This window comes from Oncorhynchus keta, chromosome 14 (assembly GCF_023373465.1).
Source record: "Oncorhynchus keta strain PuntledgeMale-10-30-2019 chromosome 14, Oket_V2, whole genome shotgun sequence".
Classification (NCBI taxonomy): Eukaryota; Metazoa; Chordata; class Actinopteri; order Salmoniformes; family Salmonidae; genus Oncorhynchus; species Oncorhynchus keta.
The window spans coordinates 12,040,952-12,066,192 of NC_068434.1; the positions used below are offsets into that span (position 1 = coordinate 12,040,952).

At 47.5% G+C, this 25,241-nt stretch overlaps 1 protein-coding gene and 1 long non-coding RNA gene across 6 annotated transcripts in view; both read right to left on the reverse strand.

Moving 5' to 3' along the window:
• stpg2 (sperm-tail PG-rich repeat containing 2) overlaps positions 1-25,241 on the reverse strand; it is a 147,230-nt gene that overhangs the window by 62,996 nt on the left and 58,993 nt on the right. For all 3 annotated transcript variants that reach the window (XM_052461107.1, XM_052461106.1, XR_008063736.1), the window contains 2 exons: positions 15,822-15,990; positions 8,886-9,001 (listed from right to left, as the gene is read on the reverse strand). In XM_052461107.1, coding sequence (XP_052317067.1) covers positions 8,886-9,001; positions 15,822-15,990 — 285 coding nt within the window. Of the gene's footprint in view, positions 1-8,885; positions 9,002-15,821; positions 15,991-25,241 lie in introns of those variants that run through there.
• On the reverse strand, positions 20,267-21,211 carry LOC127907207 (uncharacterized). Of its 3 annotated transcripts, XR_008063737.1 has the most exons (5): positions 21,160-21,211; positions 21,025-21,114; positions 20,530-20,934; positions 20,440-20,484; positions 20,267-20,394 (listed from the first exon to the last, which is right to left on the reverse strand). It is a non-coding gene; the product is annotated as an uncharacterized LOC127907207 (long non-coding RNA). The 3 variants fall into 3 exon arrangements; XR_008063739.1 differs by lacking the exon at positions 21,025-21,114; XR_008063738.1 differs by lacking the exon at positions 20,440-20,484.

Genomic DNA, 25,241 nt, shown 5'->3' on the forward strand with positions numbered 1-25,241 from the left:
AGACCAGAACAGACCAGCTAGTGAACAGCGAGGGACACACCAGACCAGAACAGACCAACTATTGAACAGCGAGGGACACACCAGACCAGAACAGACCAGCTAGTGAACAGCGAGGGACACACCAGACCAGAACAGACCAACTATTGAACAGCGGGGGACACACCAGACCAGAACAGACCAGCTAGTGAACAGCGAGGGACACACCAGACCAGAACAGACCAACTATTGAACAGCGAGGGACACACCAGACCAGAACAGACCAGCTAGTGAACAGCGAGGGACACACCAGACCAGAACAGACCAACTATTGAACAGCGAGGGACACACCAGACCAGAACAGACCAGCTAGTGAACAGCGAGGGACACACCAGAACAGACCAACTATTGAACAGCGGGGGACACACCAGACCAGAGCAGCTAGTGAACAGCAAGGGACACACCAGACCAGAACAGACCAACTATTGAACAGCGGGGGACACACCAGACAAGAACAGACCAGCTAGTGAACAGCGAGGGACACACCAGACCAGAACAGCCCAGCTATTGAACAGCGAGGGACACACCAGACCAGAACAGACCAGCTAGTGAACAGCGAGGGACACACCAGACCAGAACAGACCAACTATTGAACAGCGGGGGACACACCAGACCAGCTACTGACCAGCAATTGAACAGCGAGGGACACACCAGACCAGACCAGCTATTGACCAGCAATTGAACAGCGAGGGACACACCAGACCAGAACAGACCAGCTACTGACCAGCAATTGACCAGCGAGGGACACACCAGACCAGAACAGACCAACTATTGAACAGCGAGGGACACACCAGAACAGACCAGACCAACTAGTGAACAGCGAGGGACACACCAGACCAGAACAGACCAGCTAGTGAACAGCGAGGGACACACCAGACCAGACCAACTATTGAACAGCGGGGGACACACCAGACCAGAACAGACCAACTAGTGAACATAGAGGGACACATCAGACCAGAACAGACCAACTATTGAACATAGAGGGACACACCAGACCAGACCAGACCAGACCAGACCAGCTAGTGAACAGCGAGGGACACACCACACCAGAACAGACCAGCTATTGAACAGCGAGGGACACACCAGACCAGAACAGACCAGCTATTGAACAGCGAGGGACACACCACACCAGAACAGACCAACTATTGAACAGCGAGGGACACACCAGACCAGAACAGACCAACTATTGAACAGCGAGGGACACACCAGACCAGAACAGACCAGCAATTGAACAGCGAGGGACACACCAGACCAGAACAGACCAACTATTGAACAGCGAGGGACACACCAGACCAGAACAGACCAGCAATTGAACAGAGAGGGACACACCAGACCAGAACAGACCAACTATTGAACAGCGAGGGACACACCAGACCAGAACAGACCAGCTAGTGACCAGCAATTGAACAGCGAGGGACACACCAGACCAGAACAGACCAACTACTGACCAGCAATTGACCAAAGAGGGACACACCAGACCAGAACAGACCAGCTAGTGACCAGCAATTGACCAGAGAGGGACACACCAGACCAGAACAGACCAACTACTGACCAGCAATTGAACAGCGAGGGACACACCAGACCAGAACAGACCAGCTACTGACCAGCAATTGACCAGCGAGGGACACACCAGACCAGAACAGACCAGCTAGTGAACAGCGAGGGACACACCAGAACAGAACAGACCAACTATTGAACAGCGAGGGAGACACCAGACCAGAACAGACCAGCCATTGAACAGCGAGGGACACAACAGAACAGACCAGCTATTGAACAGCGAGGGACACACCAGAACAGACCAACTATTGAACAGCGAGGGACACAACAGAACAGACCAGCTATTGACCAGCGAGGGACACACCAGACCAGAACAGCCCAGCTATTGACCACAGAGGGACACACCAGACCAGAACAGACCAACTACTGACCAGCAATTGAACAGCGAGGGACACACCAGACCAGAACAGACCAGCTACTGACCAGCAATTGACCAGCGAGGGACACACCAGACCAGAACAGACCAGCTACTGACCAGCAATTGAACAGCGAGGGACACACCAGACCAGAACAGACCAGCCATTGAACAGCGAGGGACACAACAGAACAGACCAGCTATTGACCAGCGAGGGACACACCAGACCAGAACAGCCCAGCTATTGACCAGAGAGGGACACACCAGACCAGAACAGACCAACTACTGACCAGCAATTGAACAGCGAGGGACACACCAGACCAGAACAGACCAGCTACTGACCAGCAATTGACCAGCGAGGGACACACCAGACCAGAACAGACCAGCTACTGACCAGCAATTGAACAGCGAGGGACACACCAGACCAGAACAGACCAGCTACTGACCAGCAATTGACCAGCGAGGGACACACCAGACCAGAACAGACCAACTATTGAACAGCGAGGGACACACCAGACCAGAACAGACCAGCTAGTGAACAGCGAGGGACACACCAGACCAGAACAGACCAGCTAGTGAACAGCGAGGGACACACCAGACCAGAACAGACCAGCTATTGACCAGAGAGGGACACACCAGACCAGAACAGACCAACTACTGACCAGCAATTGAACAGCGAGGGACACACCAGACCAGAACAGACCAGCTACTGACCAGCAATGACCAATGCACACACCAGACCTGAACAGACCAGCTACTGACCAGCAATTGAACAGCGAGGACACACCAGACCAGAACAGACCAGCTACTGACCAGCAATTGACCAGCGAGGGACACACCAGACCAGAACAGACCAACTATTGAACAGCGAGGGACACACCAGACCAGAACAGACCAGCTAGTGAACAGCGAGGGACACACCAGACCAGAACAGACCAGCTAGTGAACAGCGAGGGACACACCAGACCAGAACAGACCAGCTATTGAACAGCGAGGGACACACCAGACCAGAATAGACCAGCTATTGACCAGCGAGGGACACTTTTGAAAGGTTTCTCTGCATCGTAATGTTTAATGCACCATAGCCTAATAAGACTGAAGAGAGGTAGCAGATCATATCAAACACTTCACAAGTTTTATGACTACAAGGTAATTCCCAAAGCTTTATTTCTCAAAATAACAGAAAGATAGCTTCTACAGTAGAGTGTACTGCCATGCTCGTTAAATCACAGGCACATCGGAATCACAGAGCTCATTTGTCAAATACCTGTGAAATACATTTTGCATTACTTTCTACATTTTGTAAACAAAATACACCATTAATTTGTCTTTGCTACTCCAACAGTTATATTCCAGTTGTCCAAGTCGACAGAGATGGCTCAATACTGTTCAAATCAAATCAAATCAAATTTTATTTGTCACATACACATGGTTAGCAGATGTTCTGTGTTAATGTCACGATGAGGATGGCTCAATACTGTTCTGTGTCAATGATGGCTCAATACGATGAGGATGGCAATACTGTTCTGTGTTAATACTGAGGATGGCTCAATACTGTTCTGTTAATGTCACGATGAGGATGGCTCAATACTGTTCTGTGTTAATGTCACGATGAGGATGGCTCAATACTGTTCTGTGTTAATGTCACGATGAGGATGGCTCAATACTGTTCTGTGTTAATGTCACGATGAGGATGGCTCAATACTGTTCTGTGTTAATGTCACGATGAGGATGGCTCAATACTGTTCTGTGAGGTTAATGTTCTGTGTTAACGATGAGGATGGCTCAATACTGTTCTGTGTTAATGTCACGATGAGGATGGCTCAATACTGTTCTGTGTTAATGTCACGATGAGGATGGCTCAATACTGTTAATTCTGATGTTAATGTCACGATGAGGATGGCTCAATACTGTTCTGTGTTAATGTCACGATGAGGATGGCTCAATACTGTTCTGTGTTAATGTCACGATGAGGATGGCTCCATACTGTTCTGTGTTAATGTCACGATGAGGATGGCTCAATACTGTTCTGTGTTAATGTCACGATGAGGATGGCTCCATACTGTTCTGTGTTAATGTCACGATGAGGATGGCTCAATACTGTTCTGTGTTAATGTCACGATGAGGATGGCTCCATACTGTTCTGTGTTAATGTCACGATGAGGATGGCTCAATACTGTTCTGTGTTAATGTCACGATGAGGATGGCTCCATACTGTTCTGTGTTAATGTCACGATGAGGATGGCTCAATACTGTTCTGTGTTAATGTCACGATGAGGATGGCTCAATACTGTTCTGTGTTAATGTCACGATGAGGATGGCTCAATACTGTTCTGTGTTAATGTCACGATGAGGATGGCTCAATACTGTTCTGTGTTAATGTCACGATGAGGATGGCTCAATACTGTTCTGTGTTAATGTCACGATGAGGATGGCTCAATACTGTTCTGTGTTAATGTCACGATGAGGATGGCTCAATACTGTTCTGTGTTAATGTCACGATGAGGATGGCTCAATACTGTTCTGTGTTAATGTCACGATGAGGATGGCTCAATACTGTTCTGTGTCAATGTCACGATGAGGATGGCTCAATACTGTTCTGTGTTAATGTCACGATGAGGATGGCTCAATACTATTCTGTGTTAATGTCACTATTCTGTGTCAATGAGGATGGCTCAATACTGTTCTGTGTTAATGTCACGATGAGGATGGCTCCAATACTGTTCTGTGTTAATGTCACGATGAGGATGGCTCAATACTGTTCTGTGTTAATGTCACGATGAGGATGGCTCAATACTGTTCTGTGTTAATGTCACGATGAGGATGGCTCAATACTGTTCTGTGTTAATGTCACGATGAGGATGGCTCAATACTGTTCTGTGTTAATGTCACGATGAGGATGGCTCAATACTGTTCTGTGTTAATGTCACAATGAGGATGGCTCAATACTGTTCTGGGTTAATGTCACGATGAGGATGGCTCAATACTGTTCTGTGTCAATGTCACGATGAGGATGGCTCAATACTGTTCTGTGTTAATGTCACGATGAGGATGGCTCAATACTATTCTGTGTCAATGTCACGATGAGGATGGCTCAATACTGTTCTGTGTTAATGTCACGATGAGGATGGCTCAATACTATTCTGTGTTAATGTCACGATGAGGATGGCTCAATACTGTTCTGTGTTAATGTCACGATGAGGATGGCTAAATACTGTTCTGTGTTAATGTCACGATGAGGATGGCTCCATACTGTTCTGTGTTAATGTCACGATGAGGATGGCTCCATACTGTTCTGTGTTAATGTCACGATGAGGATGGCTCAATACTGTTCTGTGTTAATGTCACGATGAGGATGGCTCCATACTGTTCTGTGTTAATGTCACGATGAGTATGGCACAATACTGTTCTGTGTTAATGTCACGATGAGGATGGCTCAATACTGTTCTGTGTTAATGTCACGATGAGGATGGCTCAATACTGTTCTGTGTTAATGTCACGATGAGGATGGCTCAATACTGTTCTGTGTTAATGTCACGATGATGGTGGCTCAATACTGTTCTGTGTTAATGTCACAATGAGGATGGCTCAATACTGTTCTGGGTTAATGTCACGATGAGGATGGCTCAATACTGTTCTGTGTTAATGCCACGATGAGGATGGCTCAATACTGTTCTGTGTTAATGTCACGATGAGGATGGCTCAATACTGTTCTGTGTCAATGTCACAATGAGGATGGCTCAATACTGTTCTGTGTTAATGTCCCAATGAGGATGGCTCAATACTATTCTGTGTTAATGTCACGATGAGGATGGCTCAATACTGTTCTGTGTTAATGTCACGATGAGGATGGCTCAATACTGTTCTGTGTTAATGTCACGATGAGGATGGCTCAATACTGTTCTGTGTTAATGTCACGATGAGTGTTTGAAAGATACCCTTTGACTTGATCTTTTCAAATACTCTCAGTGTTTGTTTAAGTCTGCCTGGAGAGCCACTGACATGCAGATGACTCAACACTATACACGTCAGCTACCGTAGCGACTGAAATGACTGCGACACTTAACACAGATCTGCAGGTAGTTTCAGAATGGGTGGCAAGAAGTAAGTTAGTCCGAAATATTTCAAAAACTAAAAGCATTGTATTTGGGACAAATCATTCACTAAACCCTAAACCTCAACTACATCTTGTAATAAATCATGTGGAAATTGAGCAAGTTGAGGTGACTAAACTGCTTGGAGTAACCCTGGATTGTAAACTGTCGTGGTCGAAACATATTGATATAACAGTATAATAAAGCACTGCTCTACCTTCTTAACAACACTATCAACAAGACAGGTCCTACAGGCCCTAGTTTCTACCTTCTTAACAACACTATCAACAAGGCAGGTCCTACAGGCCCTAGTTTCTACCTTCTTAACAACACTATCAACAAGACAGGTCCCACAGGCCCTAGTTTCTACCTTCTTAACAACACTATCAACAAGGCAGGTCCTACAGGCCCTAGTTTCTACCTTCTTAACAACACTATCAACAAGACAGGTCCCACAGGCCCTAGTTTCTACCTTCTTAACAACACTATCAACAAGGCAGGTCCTACAGGCCCTAGTTTCTACCTTCTTAACAACACTATCAACAAGACAGGTCCCACAGGCCCTAGTTTCTACCTTCTTAACAACACTATCAACAAGGCAGGTCCTTCAGGCCCTAGTTTCTACCTTCTTAACAACACTATCAACAAGGCAGGTCCTACAGGCCCTAGTTTCTACCTTCTTAACAACACTATCAACAAGGCAGGTCCTACAAGCCCTAGTTTCTACCTTCTTAACAACACTATCAACAAGGCAGGTCCTACAGGCCCTAGTTTCTACCTTCTTAACAACACTATCAACAAGGCAGGTCCTACAGGCCCTAGTTTCTACCTTCTTAACAACACTATCAACAAGGCAGGTCCTACAGGCCCTAGTTTTGTCGTACCTGGACTACTGTTCTGTCATGTGGTCAGGTGCCACAAGAAAATTGCAATTGGCTCAGAACAGAGCAGCACGGCTGGCTGTAAAATGTACATGGAGAGTTAACATTAATAATATGCATGTCAATCTCTCATGGCTCAAAGTGGAGGACAGATTGACTTCATCACTACTTGTTTTTGGAAGAGGTGTTGACAAACTGAATGCAATTCGGTGTCTGTATAAACTACTGGCACACAGCTCGGATGCATGCATACCCCACAAGACATGCCACCAGAGGTCTCTTCACAATCCCCAAGTCCAGAACAGACTGTGGGAGGCGCACAGTACTACATAGAGCCATGACTACATGGAACTCTATTCCACATTAAGTAACTGTTGCAAACAGCAGAATTTGATTTTAAAAAACAGATAAAAATACACCTTATGGAACAGCGGGGACTGTAAAGAGACACACACACATGCACAGATTCACGCATACACACACACACGCTAGCACACGCACTCTACACACAGGTACATTGTAATATTGTTGTATGGTGTGTTGTGTATGTGGTGGTGTGTCAGTGTTATATGATATACGATATACTGTTTTATATTTTGTGTAAGTGTAATGTAACTGTGTGTGTTTGGACCCCAGGAAGTGTAGCTGCTGCCTTGGCAGGAACTAATGGGGATCTATAACAAACCCCAGGAAGAGTAGCTGCTGCCTTGGCAGGAACTAATGGGGATCCATAATAAACCCCAGGAAGAGTAGCTGCTGCCTTGGCAGGAACTAATGGAGATGCATAATAAACCCCAGGAAGAGTAGCTGCTGCCTTGGCAGGAACTAATGGGGATCCATAATAAACCCCAGGAAGAGTAGCTGCTGCCTTGGCAGGAACTAATGGGGATCCATAATAAACCCCAGGAAGAGTAGCTGCTGCCTTGGCAGGAACTAATGGGGATCCATAATAAACCCCAGGAAGAGTAGCTGCTGCCTTGGCAGGAACTAATGGGGATCTATAACAAACCCCAGGAAGAGTAGCTGCTGCCTTGGCAGGAACTAATGGGGATCCATAATAAACCCCAGGAAGAGTAGCTGCTGCCTTGGCAGGAACTAATGGAGATGCATAATAAACCCCAGGAAGAGTAGCTGCTGCCTTGGCAGGAACTAATGGGGATCCATAATAAACCCCAGGAAGAGTAGCTGCTGCCTTCGCAGGAACTAATGGAGATGCATAATAAACCCCAGGAAGAGTAGCTGCTGCCTTCGCAGGAACTAATGGAGATGCATAATAAACCCCAGGAAGAGTAGCTGCTGCCTTGGCAGGAACTAATGGGGATCCATAATAAACCCCAGGAAGAGTAGCTGCTGCCTTCGCAGGAACTAATGGAGATGCATAATAAACCCCAGGAAGAGTAGCTGTTGCCTTGGCAGGAACTAATGGGGATCCATAATAAACCCCAGGAAGAGTAGCTGCTGCCTTGGCAGGAACTAATGGAGATGCATAATAAACCCCAGGAAGAGTAGCTGCTGCCTTGGCAGGAACTAATGGAGATGCATAATAAACCCCAGGAAGAGTAGCTGCTGCCTTGGCAGGAACTAATGGAGATGCATAATAAACCCCAGGAAGAGTAGCTGCTGCCTTGGCAGGAACTAATGGGGATCTATAATAAACCCCAGGAAGAGTAGCTGCTGCCTTGGCAGGAACTAATGGAGATGCATAATAAACCCCAGGAAGAGTAGCTGCTGCCTTGGCAGGAACTCATGGAGATCCATAATAAAAAACAAATACAAAATATGCAGCCATTTTGGGACTTTTCTATTGGTTTATTAAGACAGGCAAGCTCAAAAGGTCACAAATAACGTGTTTGAATCGATTTTGAAACCGAGATTCTTATAATGTTGGGGCAATTCATGTACGTTTAAGCATCTCAGGTAGACTGATGTTACATGGTAAAAGCTAGTCTGATAGTGAGTTACCTCATAGGTGCCTGGGCCGGGGTTGGTGTTCTTGGGGCCTTTGAAGCGATCCTCCCTGGACACGATCAGAGCCATCTGGGGACTGGACTTGATGTCAGGACTATACTGACCTGGACCTGGTGAACAGAGGAGAGGAAAGTAGAGGAGAGGGAGAGAAGGAGAGGGGGACAGGAGGAGAGGAGATGGAGAAGAGAGGGAAAGTAGAGGAGGACAGGGAGAGGGAGAGGAGAGGGAGAGGGAGAGGAGAGGGAGAGGAGAGAAGAGGAGAGGAGAGGAGAGGAGGACAGGGAGAGGGAGAGAAGGAGAGGGGGACAGGAGGAGAGGAGATGGAGAAGAGAGGGAAAGGAGAGGAGGACAGGGAGAGGGAGAGGAGAGGGAGAGGAAGAGGAGAGGGAGAGAGGAGAGGGAGAGGAGAGAAGAGGAGAGGAGAGGAGAGGAGAGGAGAGGAGAGGAGGAGAGGAGAGGAGAGGAGAGGAGAGGAGAGGAGAGGAGAGGAGAGGAGAGAGAGAGGATAATAGAATAGAATAGAGGAGAATAGAATAGAATAGAATAGAATAGAATAGAATAGAGGAGAATAGAGGAGAGGAGAGGAGAATAGAGGAGAAGAGGGGAGAATTAAAGAGGGAGAATAGAGGAGAGGAGAGAAGAGGACATTAACAACGAACAATAAAATAGAGGAGAGGAGGGAAGGGGATAGGAGAGGAGGGGAGGGGAGAGAAGGGAAGGGGGAGAGGAGATGAGATGAGAGGAGATGAGAGGGGGAGAGTAGAAGAGAGGAGGGAGGGAGAGAGGAGAAGAGAGGAGGGGGAGAGGAGATGTGAGGGAGGGAGGGAGGGAGGGAGGGAGGGAGGGAGGGAGGGAGGGAGGGAGGGAGGGAGGGAGGGAGGGAGGGAGGGAGGGAGGGAGGGAGGGAGGGAGGGAGAGGATAGGTGAGGGAAAGGAGAGGGGGAGAGGAGAGGAGGGGATAGGAGAGGGGAGAGGAGGGGGAAGGAGAGGGGGAGAGGAGAGGAGAGTCAGGCTCTGAGTCTCATCACCGTAAAGCATTCATATTCCAATAAGATACCACTTGAGAAGAAAAGTGTAGAGTAGGGACTGAGCTAACTCTCAACAACTCACTCACTCGGTCACTGATGTAAACAACAAATGATCCTAGCAATACAGAGTGAATGAAAACATGACGAGGTAATACAACTGTTTAAGTATGCTAGATGACATTTGGACTAAATGATGAAAACAAGGTTGAGGAAGAAAATTTAACCGGTAAGCCTGGGGGTTCCCGCGCTAGGTTTCCCAATCACTTGTCTGACCCCCAGCTAACTCAAAGGTGCTTACCGCCACAGAAAAATTTGATTGGTTTCTAGAGTTATTTTGCATTCTAAACATTCCCATTTCACCTGGAGCAGATTCCGTGTCATAGAGCCCATTTCTACCGCAGCCATTGGTTGACTGCAGAAGTATACACCTAATATTGTTGAACATATTCCAATCAAGTTGACATCAAAATGTGATTGGAAAAAGGCATGGATGAGGGGTGAAATAATACCCCATATTCTGAAATGCAAATTAAATAATGGCCGAAATGAACTCGCTATGTGTTTGAGAACACACTTTGCACACAGCCAGATCTATTTATATGCAAATCAATCTCTTGTTAAGGGGTTGAGTCTTGGGTAAAATAGGTTGCATAAATTATCCATATAAGTTGTGAATCTTTTTTGGAAAGAACATTTGCAATGAAAGTATTATTGAAGTAACAATTAGGCAAAGAGAAACGGACACTGTATTTGAATGGAAGGACATTGGTCTCCTCAACAAACCCAGTCTACTGTCTCCTCAACAAACCCAGTCTATTGTCTCCTCTTCAAGCCCAGTCTACAGTCTCCTCAACAAGCCCAGTCTATTGTCTCCTCAACAAACCCAGTCTACTGTCTCCTCAACAAGCCCAGTCTATTGTCTCCTCAACAAGCCCAGTCTATTGTCTCCTCAACAAGCCCAGTCTATTGTCTCCTCAACAAGCCCAGTCTATTGTCTCCTCTTCAAGCCCAGTCTACAGTCTCCTCAACAAGCCCAGTCTATTGTCTCCTCAACAAGCCCAGTCTATTGTCTCCTCAACAAGCCCAGTCTATTGTCTCCTCAACAAACCCAGTCTATTGTCTCCTCAACAAGCCCAGTCTATTGTCTCCTCTTCAAGCCCAGTCTACAGTCTCCTCAACAAGCCCAGTCTACTGTCTCCTCAACAAACCCAGTCTATTGTCTCCTCTTCAAGCCCAGTCTACAGTCTCCTCAACAAACCCAGTCTACTGTCTCCTCAACAAGCCCAGTCTATTGTCTCCTCAACAAACCCAGTCTAGTGTCTCCTCGAAAAGCCCAGTCTATTGTCTCCTCAACAAGCCCAGTCTATTGTCTCCTCTTCAAGCCCAGTCTACAGTCTCCTCAAGTCCAACAGTCTCCTCAACAAGCCCAGTCTATTGTCTCCACAACAAGTCCAGTCTACAGTCTCCTCAACAAGCCCAGTCATTGTCTCAAGTCCAGTCTATTGTCTCCTCAACAAACCCAGTCTATTGTCTCCTCAACAAGCCCAGTCTATTGTCTCCTCAACAAACCCAGTCTACAGTCTCCTCAACAAGCCCAGTCTATTGTCTCTCAGTCTACAGTCTCCTCAACAAGCCCAGTCTATTGTCTCCTCAACAAGCCCAACAGTCTCCTCAACCCAGTCTATTGTCTCCTCAACAAGCCCAGTCTATTGTCTCCTCAACAAGCCCAGTCTATTGTTTCCTCAACAAGCCCAGTCTATTGACTCCTCAACAAGCCCAGTCTATTGTCTCCTCAACAAACCCAGTCTATTGTCTCCTCAACAAGCCCAGTCTATTGTCTCCTCAACAAGCCCAGTCTATTGTCTCCTCTTCAAGCCCAGTCTACAGTCTCCTCAACAAGTCCAGTCTACAGTCTCCTCAACAAGCCCAGTCTATTGTCTCCACAACAAGTCCAGTCTACAGTCTCCTCAACAAGCCCAGTCTATTGTCTCCACAACAAGTCCAGTCTATTGTCTCCTCAACAAACCCAGTCTATTGTCTCCTCAACAAGCCCAGTCTATTGTCTCCTCAACAAGCCCAGTCTACAGTCTCCTCAACAAGCCCAGTCTATTGTCTCCTCAAAAGCCCAGTCTACAGACTCCTCAACAAGCCCAGTCTATTGTCTCCTCAACAAGCCCAGTCTATTGTCTCCTCAACAAGCCCAGTCTACAGTCTCCTCAACAAGCCCAGTCTATTGTCTCCTCAACAAGCCCAGTCTATTGTCTCCTCAACAAACCCAGTCTACAGTCTCCTCAACAAGCCCAGTCTATTGTCTCCTCAACAAGCCCAGTCTATTGTCTCCTCAACAAGCCCAGTCTATTGTCTCCTCAACAAGCCCAGTCTATTGACTCCTCAACAAGCCCAGTCTATTGTCTCCTCAACAAGCCCAGTCTACAGTCTCCTCAACAAGCCCAGTCTATTGACTCCTCAACAAGCCCAGTCTATTGTCTCCTCAACAAGCCCAGTCTACAGTCTCCTCAACAAGCCCAGTCTATTGACTACTCAACAAGCCCAGTCTATTGTCTCCTCAATAAGCCCAGTCTATTGTTTCCTCAACAAGCCCAGTCTATTGACTCCTCAACAAGCCCAGTCTATTGTCTCCTCTTCAAGCCCAGTCTATTGTCTCCACAACAAGCCCAGTCTACAGTCTCCTCAACAAGCCCAGTCTATTGTCTCCTCAACAAGCCCAGTCTACAGTCTCCTCAACAAGTCCAGTCTATTGTCTCCTCAACAAGCCCAGTCTATTGTCTCCACAACAAGTCCAGTCTACAGTCTCCTCAACAAGCCCAGTCTATTGTCTCCACAACAAGTCCAGTCTATTGTCTCCTCAACAAGCCCAGTCTATTGTCTCCTCAACAAGCCCAGTCTATTGTCTCCTCAACAAGCCCAGTCTACAGTCTCCTCAACAAGCCCAGTCTATTGTCTCCTCAACAAGCCCAGTCTACAGTCTCCTCAACAAGCCCAGTCTATTGTCTCCTCAACAAGCCCAGTCTACAGTCTCCTCAACAAGCCCAGTCTACAGTCTCCTCAACAAGCCCAGTCTATTGTCTCCTCAACAAGCCCAGTCTATTGTCTCCTCAACAAGCCCAGTCTATTGTCTCCTCAACAAGCCCAGTCTACAGTCTCCTCAACAAGCCCAGTCTATTGTCTCCTCAACAAGCCCAGTCTATTGTCTCCTCAACAAGCCCAGTCTATTGTCTCCTCAACAAGCCCAGTCAGTTTTCTCCTCAACAAGCCCAGTCTATTGTCTCCTCCAAGCCCATTCTACAGTCTCCTCAACAAGCCCAGTCTATTGACTCCTCAACAAGCCCAGTCTATTGTCTCCTCAACAAGCCCAGTCTACAGTCTCCTCAACAAGCCCAGTCTACAGTCTCCTCAACAAGCCCAGTCTATTGTCTCCTCAACAAGCCCAGTCTATTGTCTCCTCAACAAGCCCAGTCTACAGTCTCCTCAACAAGCCCAGTCTATTGTCTCCTCAACAAGCCCAGTCTATTGTCTCCTCAACAAGCCCAGTCTACAGTCTCCTCAACCAGCCCAGTCTATTGACTCCTCAACAAGCCCAGTCTACAGTCTCCTCAACAAGCCCAGTCTATTGTCTCCTCAACAAGCCCAGTCTATTGTCTCCTCAACAAGCCCAGTCTACAGTCTCCTCAACAAGCCCAGTCTATTGTCTCCACAACAAGCCCAGTCTATTGTCTCCTCAACAAGCCCAGTCTACAGTCTCCTCAACAAGCCCAGTCTACAGTCTCCTCAACAAGCCCAGTCTATTGTCTCCACAACAAGTCCAGTCTACAGTCTCCTCAACAAGCCCAGTCTATTGTCTCCACAACAAGCCCAGTCTATTGTCTCCTCAACAAGCCCAGTCTATTGTCTCCTCAACAAGCCCAGTCTATTGTCTCCTCAACAAGCCCAGTCTACAGTCTCCTCAACAAGCCCAGTCTATTGTCTCCTCAACAAGCCCAGTCTACAGTCTCCTCAACAAGCCCAGTCTATTGTCTCCTCAACAAGCCCAGTCTACAGTCTCCTCAACAAGCCCAACAAGCCCAGTCTACATTGTCTCCTCAACAAGCCCAGTCTATTGTCTCCTCAACAAGCCCAGTCTATTGTCTCCTCAACAAGCCCAGTCTATTGTCTCCTCAACAAGCCCAGTCTATTGTCTCCTCAACAAGCCCAGTCTATTGTCTCCTCAACAAGCCCAGTCTATTGTCTCCTCAACAAGCCCAGTCTATTGTCTCCTCAACAAGCCCAGTCTATTGTCTCCTCAACAAGCCCAGTCTATTGTCTCCTCAACAAGCCCAGTCTATTGTCTCCTCAACAAGCCCAGTCTACAGTCTCCTCAACAAGCCCAGTCTATTGTCTCCTCAACAAGCCCAGTCTATTGTCTCCTCAACAAGCCCAGTCTATTGTCTCCTCAACAAGCCCAGTCTATTGTCTCCTCAACAAGCCCAGTCTATTGTCTCCACAACAAGCCCAGTCTATTGTCTCCTCAACAAACCCAGTCTATTGACTCCTCAACAAGCCCAGTCTACAGTCTCAACAAGCCCAGTCTATTATCTCCTCAACAAGCCCAGTCTACAGTCTCCTCAACCAGCCCAGTCTATTGACTCCTCAACAAGCCCAGTCTACAGTCTCCTCAACAAGCCCAGTCTATTGTCTCCTCAACAAGCCCAGTCTACAGTCTCCTCAACAAGCCCAGTCTACAGTCTCCTCAACAAGCCCAGTCTATTGTCTCACAACAAGATCAGTCTGTCTCCTCAACAAGCCCAGTCTATTGTCTCCACAACAAGCCCAGTCTACAGTCTCCTCAACAAGCCCAGTCTACAGTCTCCTCAACAAGCCCAGTCTATTGTCTCCTCAACAAGCCCAGTCTATTGTCTCCTCAACAAGCCCAGTCTATTGTCTCCTCAACAAGCCCAGTCTATTGTCTCCTCAACAAGCCCAGTCTATTGTCTCCTCAACAAGCCCAGTCTATTGTCTCCTCAACAAGCCCAGTCTATTGTCTCCTCAACAAGCCCAGTCTATTGTCTCCTCAACAAGCCCAGTCTATTGTCTCTCAACAAGTCTCCTCAACAAGCCCAGTCTACAGTCTCCTCAACAAGCCCAGACTCCGGATCTGTCTCCTCAACAAGCCCCAGTCTCTAGTCAGTCTCCTCAACAAGCCCAGTCTATTGTCTCCTCAACAAAGTCCCAGTCTCTATTGTCTCCTCAACAAGCCCAGTCTATTGTCTCCTCAACAAGCCCAGTCTACTGTCTCCTCAACAAGCCCAGTCTATTGACTCCTCAACAAGCCCAGTCTACAGTCTCCTCAACAAGCCCAGTCTATTGACTCCTCAACCAGCCCAGTCTATTGACTCCTCAACAAGCCCAGTCTATTGTCTCCTCAACCAGCCCAGTCTATTGACTCCTCAACAAGCCCAGTCTACAGTCACTTTCTAGCTATTTGTTCAGTTGATTTGACTCAACATCACTTTAATGAAATGAATAAAAAGTAAAAGATATCAGATCCGCTAGAAAGCAGCATGTTGAGCAGTGCTTAAACCTTGACGATCAGTACGGTAGCCCGCTACAGTGTGAAGATACAGATCTAGGATCAGCTTTCCCTGCCACAATCTTAACTTTTAACCATTAGTGGGGATCAAGCAAAACTGAAGATCAGTGTCTAGGGGCAACTTCACACTACTCCACAGTGTAGCCTACAGCAGTGGTTCCCAACCCTGTTCACCCAGGCATTGGGGAACATCCTGATGCACCACCCAATTTCAAAATTACACGTTGTGCATTCTACTATTACAACTTTCAGGAGTAAGTTGAGAGCCGGAGTTCCTAGGGGACCCACAGTTTGGGAACCACTGGTCTAGAGTACCTGGGAAGTCCGGATCGTAGCTCAAGAAGGAGGAGTGTCTGGGTGCTGCGCTCAGGAATGAGCTCTGGCGTCTCCTGCCCCCCTCGCTCCTGGGTTCTGAGAAGGAGGCGCGGCCATACGTCTTCTCAAAAGACTCCCGCACGTTGTAGGAGCTGGGAGGAGGGGTGTCCTGGAGAGAAGAAGAAGAAGACTTTATTGTCCATTAACTGGTAGAAAACAAACCTTTTTTTATGCTCACAACCCAAGAACCTGAGAGGGGTTGGAAGCAATGGGTCTGGCGCAGAGCAGCACCCCTGGAGAAATTGAAGGGGGTTACGTGCCTTGATGACGATATGACCACAACACAGAGAGATGACGATATGGTTACAACACAGAGAGATGACGATATGACCACAACACAGAGAGATGACGATATGGTCACAACACAGAGAGATGATGATATGAAGGTGTGCCAATCCAGACGAACAGGGAGGAGGAATGGAGAGGAAGAACAGAGAGGAGGAACAGAGAGGAATGGAGAGGAGGAACAGAGAGGAATGGAAGAGGAGGAGGAAGGAGGAACAGAGAGGAATGGAGAGGAGGAACAGAGAGATGGGAAGGGAGGAATGGAGAGGAGGAACAGAGAGAGGAATGGAGAGGAGGAACAGAGAGGAAGGAACAGGAGGAATGGAGAGGAGGAACAAAGAGGAGGAACAGAGGAGGAATGGAGAGGAGGAACAGAGGAGGAGGAACAGAGAGGAATGGAGAGGAGGAACAGAGAGGAGGAACAGAGGAATGGGAGGAACAGAGAGGAGGAACAGGAGGAACAGAGAGGAGGAACAGAGAGGAATGGAGAGGAGGAACAGAGAGGAGGAACAGAGAGGAGGAACAGAATGGAGAGGAGGAACAAAGAGGAATGGAGAGGAGGAACAGGAGGAATGGAGAGGAGGAACAGAGGAAGGAGGAACAGAGAGGAGGAACAGAGAGGAGGAACAAAGAGGAGGAACAGAGAGGAAGGGAGAGGAGGAACAAAGAGGAGGAACAAAGAGGAATGGAGAGGAGGAACAGAGGAGGAGGAGGAGGAACAGGGAGGAACAGGGAGGAGGAAGGAACAGAGGAACAGAGAGGAGGAACAAAGAGGAATGGAGAGGAGGAACAGAGAGGAGGAACAGGGAGGAGGAACAGAGAGGAGGAACAGAGAGGAGGAACAAAGAGGAATGGAGGAGGAACAGAGAGGAGGAACAGAGAGGAGGAACAGAGAGGAGGAACAGAGAGGAGGAACAGAGAGGAGGAACAGAGAGGAGGAACAGGAATGGAGAGGAGGAACAGAGAGGAATGGAGAGGAGGAACAGAGAGGAGGAACAGAGAGGAGGAACAGAGAGGAGGAACAAAGAGGAGGAACAGAGGAGGAAAGAGGAGGAACAGAGAGGAGGAACAAAGAGGAATGGAGAGGAGGAACAGAGAGGAGGAACAGAGAGGAGGAACAGAGAGGAGGAACAGAGAGGAGGAATGGAGAGGAGGAACAGAGAGGAGGAACAGAGAGGAGGAACAGAGAGGAGGAACAGGGAGGAGGAACAAAGAGGAGGAACAGAGAGGAATGGAGAGGAGGAATGGAGAGGAGGAACAAAGAGGAGGAACAGAGAGGAATGGAGAGGAGGAACAGAGAGGAACAGGGAGGAGGAACAGAGAGGAGGAACAGAGAGGAGGAACAAAGAGGAATGGAGAGGAGGAACAGAGAGGAGGAACAGGGAGGAGGAACAGAGAGGAGGAACAGAGAGCAGGAACAAAGAGGAATGGAGAGGAGGAACAGAGAGGAGGAACAGGGAGGAGGAACAGAGAGGAGGAACAGAGAGGAGGAACAGAGAGGAGGAACAAAGAGGAATGGAGAGGAGGAACAGAGAGGAATGGAGAGGAGGAACAGAGAGGAGGAACAGAGAGGAGGAACAGAGAGGAATGGAGAGGAGGAACAGAGAGGAGGAACAGAGAGGAATGGAGAGGAGGAATGGAGAGGAGGAACAAAGAGGAGGAACAGAGAGGAATGGAGAGGAGGAACAGAGAGGAGGAACAGGGATGAACAGAGAGGAGGAACAGAGAGGAGGAACAGGGATGAACAGAGAGGAGGAACAGAGAGGAGGAACAGGGATGAACAGAGAGGAGGAACAGAGAGGAGGAACAGAGAGGAGGAATAGGGATGAACAGAGAGGAGGAACAGAGAGGAGGAACAGGGAGGAACAGAGAGGAGGAACAGAGAGGAGGAACAGAGAGGAGGAACAGAGAGGAGGAACAGGGATGAACAGAGAGGAGGAACAGAGAGGAGGAACAGGGATGAACAGAGAGGAGGAACAGAGAGGAGGAACAGGGATGAACAGAGAGGAGGAACAGAGAGGAGGAACAGAGAGGAGGAACAGGGATGAACAGAGAGGAGGAACAGAGAGGAGGAACAGAGAGGAGGAACAGAGAGGAGGAACAGGGATGAACAGAGAGGAGGAACAGAGAGGAGGAACAGATGAGAGAACGGGGAGTGAAGTATGCTGATATAGAAATATGATTTGGGTTTTCTCACCAGAATAAATTTGCTCAACATTTTGACTGATCCAGACAATAAGCATTTTAATTTTAATGATCAAATCCCTCTGTATGACCTTGGCTGCAATAACACTGGTCTGAGAAGTCAACAGACACCATAGCCTTCTCTGACATCCTAGCTGATTGGCTCACCACAACACATAGTGACGGGAACATCTGACAGCCACTCCTATCAATAACATGTTTCTCGTCTAATGACATCGTCCATTCACAGTACAGTGGGATCTAATGAGCGATCCTGTTCCCTCCATGGGGCTGTTGGCTGGCCCTCAGTAGCCTCTCTACAGGGGGGGGAGTCATTACATACAATAAATGACCCTTCAGCCTGACATAATAACAATTAATAATAATAATAACAACTGACCACACCAGCCTGTCAACATCACAACACTGACTAAATCACTCATTGGCTGTAATGACCAGAGACCAGACAAGGAAGACACATATCTCAAATATGACCTGACAAAACTACAATTAGAAATGACTATGAATAATGTCATTACGATATGGATTATCTGTCTAAACCAGGAAGGAGATGTGTATTTTTACAACCTAGCGCTACTTGGTTTCAAACGACATCTCCTTCCTCGTCCCATTCACTCCACCCTGAATTCCAGCTCCTCCCCTCTCCTTCCTCGTCCCATTCACTCCACCCTGAATTCCAGCTCCTCCCCTCTCCTTCCTCGTCCCATTCACTCCACCCTGAATTCCAGCTCCTCCCCTCTCCTTCCTCGTCCCATTCACTCCACCCTGAATTCCAGCTCCTCCCATCTCCTTCCTCGTCCCATTCACTCCACCCTGAATTCCAGCTCCTCCCCTCTCCTTCCTCGTCCCATTCACTCCACCCTGAATTCCAGCTCCTCCCATCTCCTTCCTCGTCCCATTCACTCCACCCTGAATTCCAGCTCCTCCCCTCTCCTTCCTCGTCCCATTCACTCCACCCTGAATTCCAGCTCCTCCCCTCTCCTTCCTCGTCCCATTCACTCCACCCTGAATTCCAGCTCCTCCCATCTCCTTCCTCGTCCCATTCACTCCACCCTGAATTCCAGCTCCTCCCCTCTCCTTCCTCGTCCCATTCACTCCACCCTGAATTCCAGCTCCTCCCCTCTCCTTCCTCGTCCCATTCACTCCACCCTGAATTCCAGCTCCTCCCCTCTCCTTCCTCGTCCCATTCACTCCACCCTGAATTCCAGCTCCTCCCCTCTCCTTCCTCGTCCCATTCACTCCACCCTGAATTCCAGCTCCTCCCCTCTCCTTCCTCGTCCCATTCACTCCACCCTGAATTCCAGCTCCTCCCATCTCCTTCCTCGTCCCATTCACTCCACCCTGAATTCCAGCTCCTCCCCTCTCCTTCCTCGTCCCATTCACTCCACCCTGAATTCCAGCTCCTCCCCTCTCCTTCCTCGTCCCATTCACTCCACCCTGAATTCCAGCTCCTCCCATCTCCTTCCTCGTCCCATTCACTCCACCCTGAATTCCAGCTCCTCCCCGCTGGACGCAGATACAGACTACCTAAGGTTGAAAAAAAAACAAGTTATATTTTATTACGAATGCAATTTTGCAACTTAACAAAATGTTGGACTAATTGCTCTTAGCACTTGCACTATGAAATCGCACTGACCCTGCCTAATTGTTTGTAAATATCCTTTGTTATTTATTGTACATTTCTAGATGTTGTATGTTTTATGACTGCTGCAAGATTATCTCGTTGATGACATTAAAGTTTTCTGAATCTGAATGATCCCCTACTGCTCAGACTCCTCCTACCACTGCTACAAATAGTTTTAGTGACGATGAGAGAGTGCTATGGCTAGCTCAGCTACACTACCTAGATGAATGCTGCAGGGCTATATAGCAAGCTCAGCTACGATACCTAGATGAATACTGCAGGGCTATATAGCTAGCTCAGCTACACTACCTAGATGAATGCTGCAGGGCTATATAGCTAGCTCAGCTACACTACCTAGATGAATACTGCAGGGCTATATAGCTAGCTCAGCTACACTACCTAGATGAATACTGCAGGACTATATAGCTAGCTCAGCTACACTACCTAGATGAATACTGCAGGGCTATATAGCTAGCTCAGCTACACTACCTAGATGAATGCTGCAGGGCTATATAGCTAGCTCAGCTACGATACCTAGATGAATACTGCAGGGCTATATAGCTAGCTCAGCTACACTACCTAGATGAATACTGCAGGGCTATATAGCTAGCTCAGCTACACTACCTAGATGAATACTGCAGGGCTATATAGCTAGCTCAGCTACACTACCTAGATGAATACTGCAGGGCTATATAGCTAGCTCAGCTACACTACCTAGATGAATACTGCAGGGCTATATAGCTAGCTCAGCTACACTACCTAGATGAATACTGCAGGGCTATATAGCTAGCTCAGCTACACTACCTAGATGAATACTGCAGGGCTATATAGCTAGCTCAGCTACACTACCTAGATGAATACTGCAGGGCTATATAGCTAGCTCAGCTACACTACCTAGATGAATACTGCAGGGCTATATAGCTAGCTCAGCTACACTACCTAGATGAATGCTGCAGGGCTATATAGCTAGCTCAGCTACACTACCTAGATGAATGCTGCAGGGCTATATAGCTAGCTCAGCTACACTACCTAGATGAATACTGCAGGGCTATATAGCTAGCTCAGCTACACTACCTAGATGAATACTGCAGGGCTATATAGCTAGCTCAGCTACACTACCTAGATGAATGCTGCAGGGCTATATAGCTAGCTCAGCTACACTACCTAGATGAATACTGCAGGGCTATATAGCTAGCTCAGCTACACTACCTAGATGAATGCTGCAGGGCTATATAGCTAGCTCAGCTACACTACCTAGATGAATACTGCAGGGCTATATAGCTAGCTCTTATCACTTTTTTTGCATTCGATTGTGTTTGAAATGGCACCCTATTCCCTATATAGGCTATACCTGTGAAGGCTGGCTGAAATGATAGGTTGGCTGTACCTGTGATCGAAATTACAGGTTGGCTGTCCCCGTGAGGCTATACCTGTGAAGGCCGGCTGAAATGATAGGTTGGCTGTACATGTGAGGCTATACCTGTGAAGGCCGGCTGAAATGACAGGTTGGCTGTACCCGTGAGGCTATACCTGTGAAGGTCGGCTGAAATGATAGGTTGGCTGTACATGTGAGGCTATACCTGTGAAGGCCGGCTGAAATGATAGGTTGGCTGTACTTGTGAGGCTATACCTGTGAAGGCCGGCTGAAATGACAGGTTGGCTGTACCTGTGAGGCTATACCTGTGAAGGCCAGCTGAGATCTTTTTCTAACAATATTACACATTTCATTTGTCCTCTCCCGTCTGTCACGGAGCCCCAATATGGCTGTAATTACACCTGATGGGAATTTAACTACCGTTCTCACCACCTCTCACCTATTGACAGTAGTCACAATACACTTAATTACAGAGCAGTGCGCCAGCCACGTCTGTCCAATTTCTCTCTCTCGTTTATCGCCATCTATATGCATTTAGAAGTTTCATTTAACGAGTGCTCACACACGCCGGACATGAAACATAATGACATGGAATACTGATGTGATTTCCCCCTGATTAGCGTCTAGACGTGTTGTCACCAACTAGATGTTTGCGATTCTTTTCGACGCTGAAGAATATAGAGAATTCAAACTAGGCCAAGTCAATTGGTTAATTGGGCATGTGTTTAGAATGGGAGCTGTTACGGATTCCCTATCGTTCCGGTTGAGTTCAGAGGGCAGAATTCAAAGAATGTTTTTTTTTTGACTGGTCAGAAAGGTAAACAGAGTGTAATGCCAGAGTCTGGCTTAGCGGGAATGCGGCTGACGTCACATGTCCCCAGACGGGGGGGTCCCTGAGTCCACCTTTCCTAGCTGCCGTCTCCCCGTCTAGTCCTATCGATGACAATAATTAATCAATCTCAATCAAATAAAACATCTGAAATAGAAAGAAAGAAACAGGTCAGAGTTGAAGTGAACCAATGATTCCACCTTCGTGGGACATGTACTAATCACCCACCCACTATGATTCCTTCCTCAGAACAAGCTCTATGTGAAGACGGGGGAGGGGGGGGGTCTGAATCCCAAATGGCATCCTATTCCCTACATAGGGAACTACTTAATATGTATGACCATACAGGCTCTGGTCAAAAGTAGTGCACTATATAGTGTGCCATTTGGGATGAAACCAGACCTTTTTTAGCTCTGCCTGACAGCCTCACACTAAAGACCATGCGTGTGACATGAACAGTGTACCAGCCATTCCTCTTTTTCTCAGCTCACAGTAGAAGACTATTCCTCATCTCATTAAACCCTACCCATTAAACAATGACAAAGTTATTTTCAGATGAGGCGGCCATTTCATTTTTTCCACCCCATAAATACTGGGCTATATTTATAGTGTATGTTTCATTGAAGCTTCTGCACACTCAGCCGCAGTGGTTAAATAATCGTTTTCTGCTTTATTTAGTTCAAGGGGAGGAATTTGGTGTTCTAATGGGCTCTTAGATGGATCATAAAACCACAGGAATGATAGGGAATCACCATATGCTTGTAGTATGGTTTTATAGATACTATAGCCGCTGATGGCGACAGCTCTGTTGCCATCTTCCTCTTTCTTCTCTCTCTCCCATAAATGTGTCTGAGGTAAATCAAACCGGGACTTTCTCACAAAACCAGATGAAGAATTTTATATTCTATGTTTACATATCCGCGATGAGTTGTGAAAACAGGGGAGTGCATAAATTCTCTTACCGTAGCAACAATTACGAATACAAACTACGAACAAATATGAAAATGTACACACTCGCTACTTTAAGTTGCTCTGGAAAAGAGCGTCTGCTAAATTACTAAAAATGTAAATGTAAAAATGAAGCAGAGAAGGACATTCTAGTCAAAGGGTGAACAGATTTAACACATCAATACATTCAGTCTTTTGATGGCTTGTTCCTCTCTCCTTCTCCCATTCCCTCTCTTCTCCCCCTCCCTCCCTGAACTTCACCTCCCTCTCTCAGTCGTTCCTTTGTCATCACTTTGTATTCCCTCTCTTCCCCCTCTCTGTCTTCTCTCCCTCCCTCTCTTTCTTTCTCTAGCTCATCTGGCAGTGAGCGGAGTGACCTGGCTTTGGCAGTGGAGAATCCTAGGCAACCACCAGGCAGCTATACTGTTGGCCCCACAGCTGGGTCCACTCAGCTACCAGACTAACAGACTGTCTGCAGCCTCTTGGCTGTATAAACAGGCAGCAGCCCTAAACCGCACCGGGCCTCGTCCCGCCACAGTTACTGACACGCTCCCAGCATCCCCCTCACCTGTTCCTCCACACACAGCTGTCTACACACACATCTGTCTCCCACATGTTCCTCCACATTCCATGAGGAAGAAAAGGGGAAGGGGGGGGGGGATATATAGCACAGAAAAATAAGATTCAGGAGAAAGATCTCCCTGGTATTCCGCCGTAGGACAGAACTGTGCATTGCCTACTGATAGAGATGATGTGAAAGCAGCAACATGGAGGTATGGTGTAATCCAGATGCCATATTATAATCTTGAAGAGCGGGAAAAACATCAGTCGGACAGCAGGTCAAAGAATGCAATGTTTCCTCTTTCTGCTGTAGTTCTTGCAAGGCACCAAGCCTCTGTTTTTAAACATGATGTCAGAACAGAGACACTGTGATAGATGTATGTCTCAAAGTCAGGGATTTGTTGGGTCTTTTCTGTGAGGGTTTTGTTGGGTCTTTGCTGTGAGGGATTTGTTGGGTCTTTTCTGTGAGGGTTTTGTTGGGTCTTTGCTGTGAGGGATTTGTTGGGTCTTTGCTGTGAGGGTTTTGTATGGTTCTTTACTGTGAGGGATTTGTTGGGTCTTTGCTGTGAGGGTTTTGTTGGGTCTTTGCTGTGAGGGTTTTGTTGGGTCTTTGCTGTGAGGGTTTTGTTGGGTCTTTGCTGTGAGGGATTTGTTGGGTCTTTGCTGTGAGGGTTTTGTTGGGTCTTTGCTGTGAGGGTTTTGTTGGGTCTTTGCTGTGAGGGTTTTGTTGGGTCTTTGCTGTGAGGGTTTTGTTGGGTCTTTGCTGTGAGGGTTTTGTTGGGTCTTTGCTGTGAGGGTTTTGTTGGGTCTTTGCTGTGAGGGTTTTGTTGGGTCTTTGCTGTGAGGGTTTTGTTGGGTCTTTGCTGTGAGGGTTTTGTTGGGTCTTTGCTGTGAGGGTTTTGTTGGGTCTTTGCGGTGAGGGTTTTGTTGGGTCTTTGCTGTGAGGGATTTGTTGGGTCTTTGCTGTGAGGGATTTGTTGGGTCTTTGCTGTGAGGGTTTTGTTGGGTCTTTGCTGTGAGGGATTTGTTGGGTCTTTGCTGTGAGGGTTTTGTTGGGTCTTTGCTGTGAGGGTTTTGTTGGGTCTTTGCTGTGAGGGATTTGTTGGGTCTTTGCTGTGAGGGTTTTGTATGGTTCTTTACTGTGAGGGATTTGTTGGGTCTTTGCTGTGAGGGTTTTGATGGTTCTTTGCTGTGAGGGTTTTGTTGGGTCTTTGCTGTGAGGGTTTTGTTGGGTCTTTGCTGTGAGGGTTTTGTTGGGTCTTTGCTGTGAGGGTTTTGTTGGGTCTTTGCTGTGAGGGTTTTGTTGGGTCTTTGCTGTGAGGGTTTTGTTGGGTCTTTGCTGTGAGGGTTTTGTTGGGTCTTTGCTGTGAGGGTTTTGTTGGGTCTTTGCTGTGAGGGTTTTGTTGGGTCTTTTCTGTGAGGGTTTTGTTGGGTCTTTGCTGTGAGGGTTTTGTTGGGTCTTTGCTGTGAGGGTTTTGTTGGGTCTTTGCTGTGAGGGTTTTGTTGGGTCTTTGCTGTGAGGGTTTTGTTGGG